The sequence below is a fragment of the Nicotiana tabacum genome, chromosome 15 (assembly GCF_000715075.1).
Source record: "Nicotiana tabacum cultivar K326 chromosome 15, ASM71507v2, whole genome shotgun sequence".
NCBI lineage: Eukaryota > Viridiplantae > Streptophyta > Magnoliopsida > Solanales > Solanaceae > Nicotiana > Nicotiana tabacum.
In genome coordinates, this window is record NC_134094.1 from 81,869,382 (window position 1) to 81,871,740 (window position 2,359).

Below are 2,359 nucleotides of genomic sequence, written 5' to 3' on the forward strand. Positions count from 1 at the left end.
AAGAAGCTCTAGGTAAGTTTGATGACAAAAGTGATGAGGGAATTTTCCTGGGTTACTCTCCACATAGTAAGGCCTATAAAGTTTTTAATAAAAGAACTATGTGTGTAGAAGAAAATATTCATGTTATCTTTGATGAATCTAACAATTTGGCTGAGAAAGGTCTGCAGGATGAAGATTATGACATAGGACTCACTGGTGATGGAGTTACAAAGGAATCTGAACCTCAGTATGAAGATGGATCTGAAGACCACAAGGAAATTGACAGTGATCATGAGGAATAAGAAGAATAAAGAACTATTGTGACTGCCAACTAGACAGATGAAACCACCACTACTAAACCAGTTCCTTTGGGTCACTCCTTGGGTGAATCTTCTCTGGGTACACAGATCAGACCATGGAAGCATCAAAGTTTACATCCTCTTGAGAATATCATCTCTGATCCAAATGCAGGAGTGCAAACCAGATCTTCTCTAAGAAATCTATGTGCAATCACAACATTTCTCTCACAAGTTGAACCTAAGACCATCAAGGAAGCCTTAAAGGATCTAGAATGGATTATGGCCATACAAGAGGAGCTAAATCAGTTTGAGATAAGAAAGGTCTGGCACTTGGTACAAAGACCAAAGAACAGAACTGTCATAGGTACCAGATGGGTGTTCAGAAACAAGCTGGATGAATAAGAAAATATCACAAGGAACAAGGCCAGACTGGTGGTTCAGGTATACAATCAAGAAGAGGGCATTGATTATGATGAGACGTTTGCACCTGTAGCTAGAATGCAAGCTATAAGAATGTTGATAGCCTTTGCTGCCCACATGGAGTTCACCTTGTATCAGATGGATGTAAAGAGTGCCTTCTTGAATGGTTATCTGAAAGAGGAAGTGTTTGTCAAACAACCTCCAGGATTTGAAAGTGAAGAATTTCCTGACTATATGTTCAAGTTGGATAAAGCTCTTTATGGACGGAAATAGGCTCCAAGAGCTTGGTATGAAAGACTCTCAAAATTCCTCTTAGCCAACATCTTTGTAAGAGGAAAGGTGGACAACACTATATTTCTAAGGAGCAGAGGGAAGAATATTCTGATTTTGCAAGTGTATATGAATGACATTATCTTTGGGGCTACCAATAAAGAAATGTCCAAGGAATTTGCTGAGATGATGAGAAATGAGCTTGAAATGAGCTTGATGGGTGAATTGAACTTCTTTCTAGGGTTGCAAATCAAGAAAACACCTACTGGAACCATGATACATCAACAAAAATACATCAAGGAACTACTAAAGAAGTTCAACATGGACTCCTCTGAGTCTATTGACCCATTGCAACTGCAACAAAACTGGACCTTGATGAAGAAGGGAAAAGTGTTGAACAGAAACTATATAGAGGAATGATTGGGCCACTGTTGTATCTCACAACAAGCAGGCATGATATTGTATTTAGTGTGGGATTGTGTGCAAGATTTTAGGCAAATCCCAAGGAATCTCACCTGAAGGCTGTCAAAAGGATACTAAGATATCTCAAGGGGGGACCTGACCTCTGCCTATGGTATCCAAGAGGATATAACTTTGATCTAGTTGGTCATGCTGATGCTGACTATGCAAATTTACATATTGACATGAAAAGTACTTTAGGAACAGCTCATTTTCTAGGTTCTTGTTTGGTGTCTTGGGGAACTAAGAAGCAAAACTCAGTGGCTTTATCTACAGCTGAGGCTGAATATGTGGCAGCAACATCCTGCTGTGCTCCATTTCTATGGATAAGACAATAGCTAAGGGACTATGGTATATTTGTTGATTGTGTTTCCATTTTCTGTGATAACACCAGTGCCATAAACATTTCTAAACATAAATGTCAGCACAAGAGAACCAAGCATATTGATATTAGACATCACTTTCTCAAAAGACAATATTGAAAAGGGAAATATCTATATTAACTTTTGTAAAACTGAAGATCAAATTGCTAGTATTTTTACTAAAGGTCTGAGTAGGGATCACTTTGAAAGGAACAGACTAGAACTAGGTTTAACCAATTCTTCCAACTAAGTTGAACCTTAGTGATTGGCTAGAAAATGTATAACTAGATGTAGATAATTAAGTACAATGCATTTGATTCAGCTTCGTGCTTGTATTAAACACACACACTTGCTTGGAAAATTTGGCTGATAATTATGTTGTATGATACTAATGTGAAGTGCTAAAGCTTTATTGTAGAAACAAGTAAGGAGCTACTAAGGAGTTGGTTCTTCGACTCTAGTACATGTCATACTGTCTTAATTTACTGGGACTTAATATTCTAAAATTATTGTTAAGCTCTGACTTCTAATTCCGTTGGCATCACTTCCAGTCGTCTTCTAGTCAAAGTG

General features: G+C 37.9%; 1 protein-coding gene across 1 annotated transcript; it reads left to right on the forward strand.

Moving 5' to 3' along the window:
• Window positions 1–1,133: 1,133 nt before the first annotated feature.
• LOC142169698 (secreted RxLR effector protein 161-like) lies at window positions 1,134–1,765 on the forward strand. Its single transcript, XM_075231600.1, has 2 exons — window positions 1,134–1,358; window positions 1,463–1,765. The coding sequence occupies exons 1-2, from the start codon at window positions 1,134–1,136 to the stop codon at window positions 1,763–1,765; spliced, it is 528 nt and encodes a 175-aa protein (XP_075087701.1).
• Window positions 1,766–2,359: the final 594 nt, after the last annotated feature.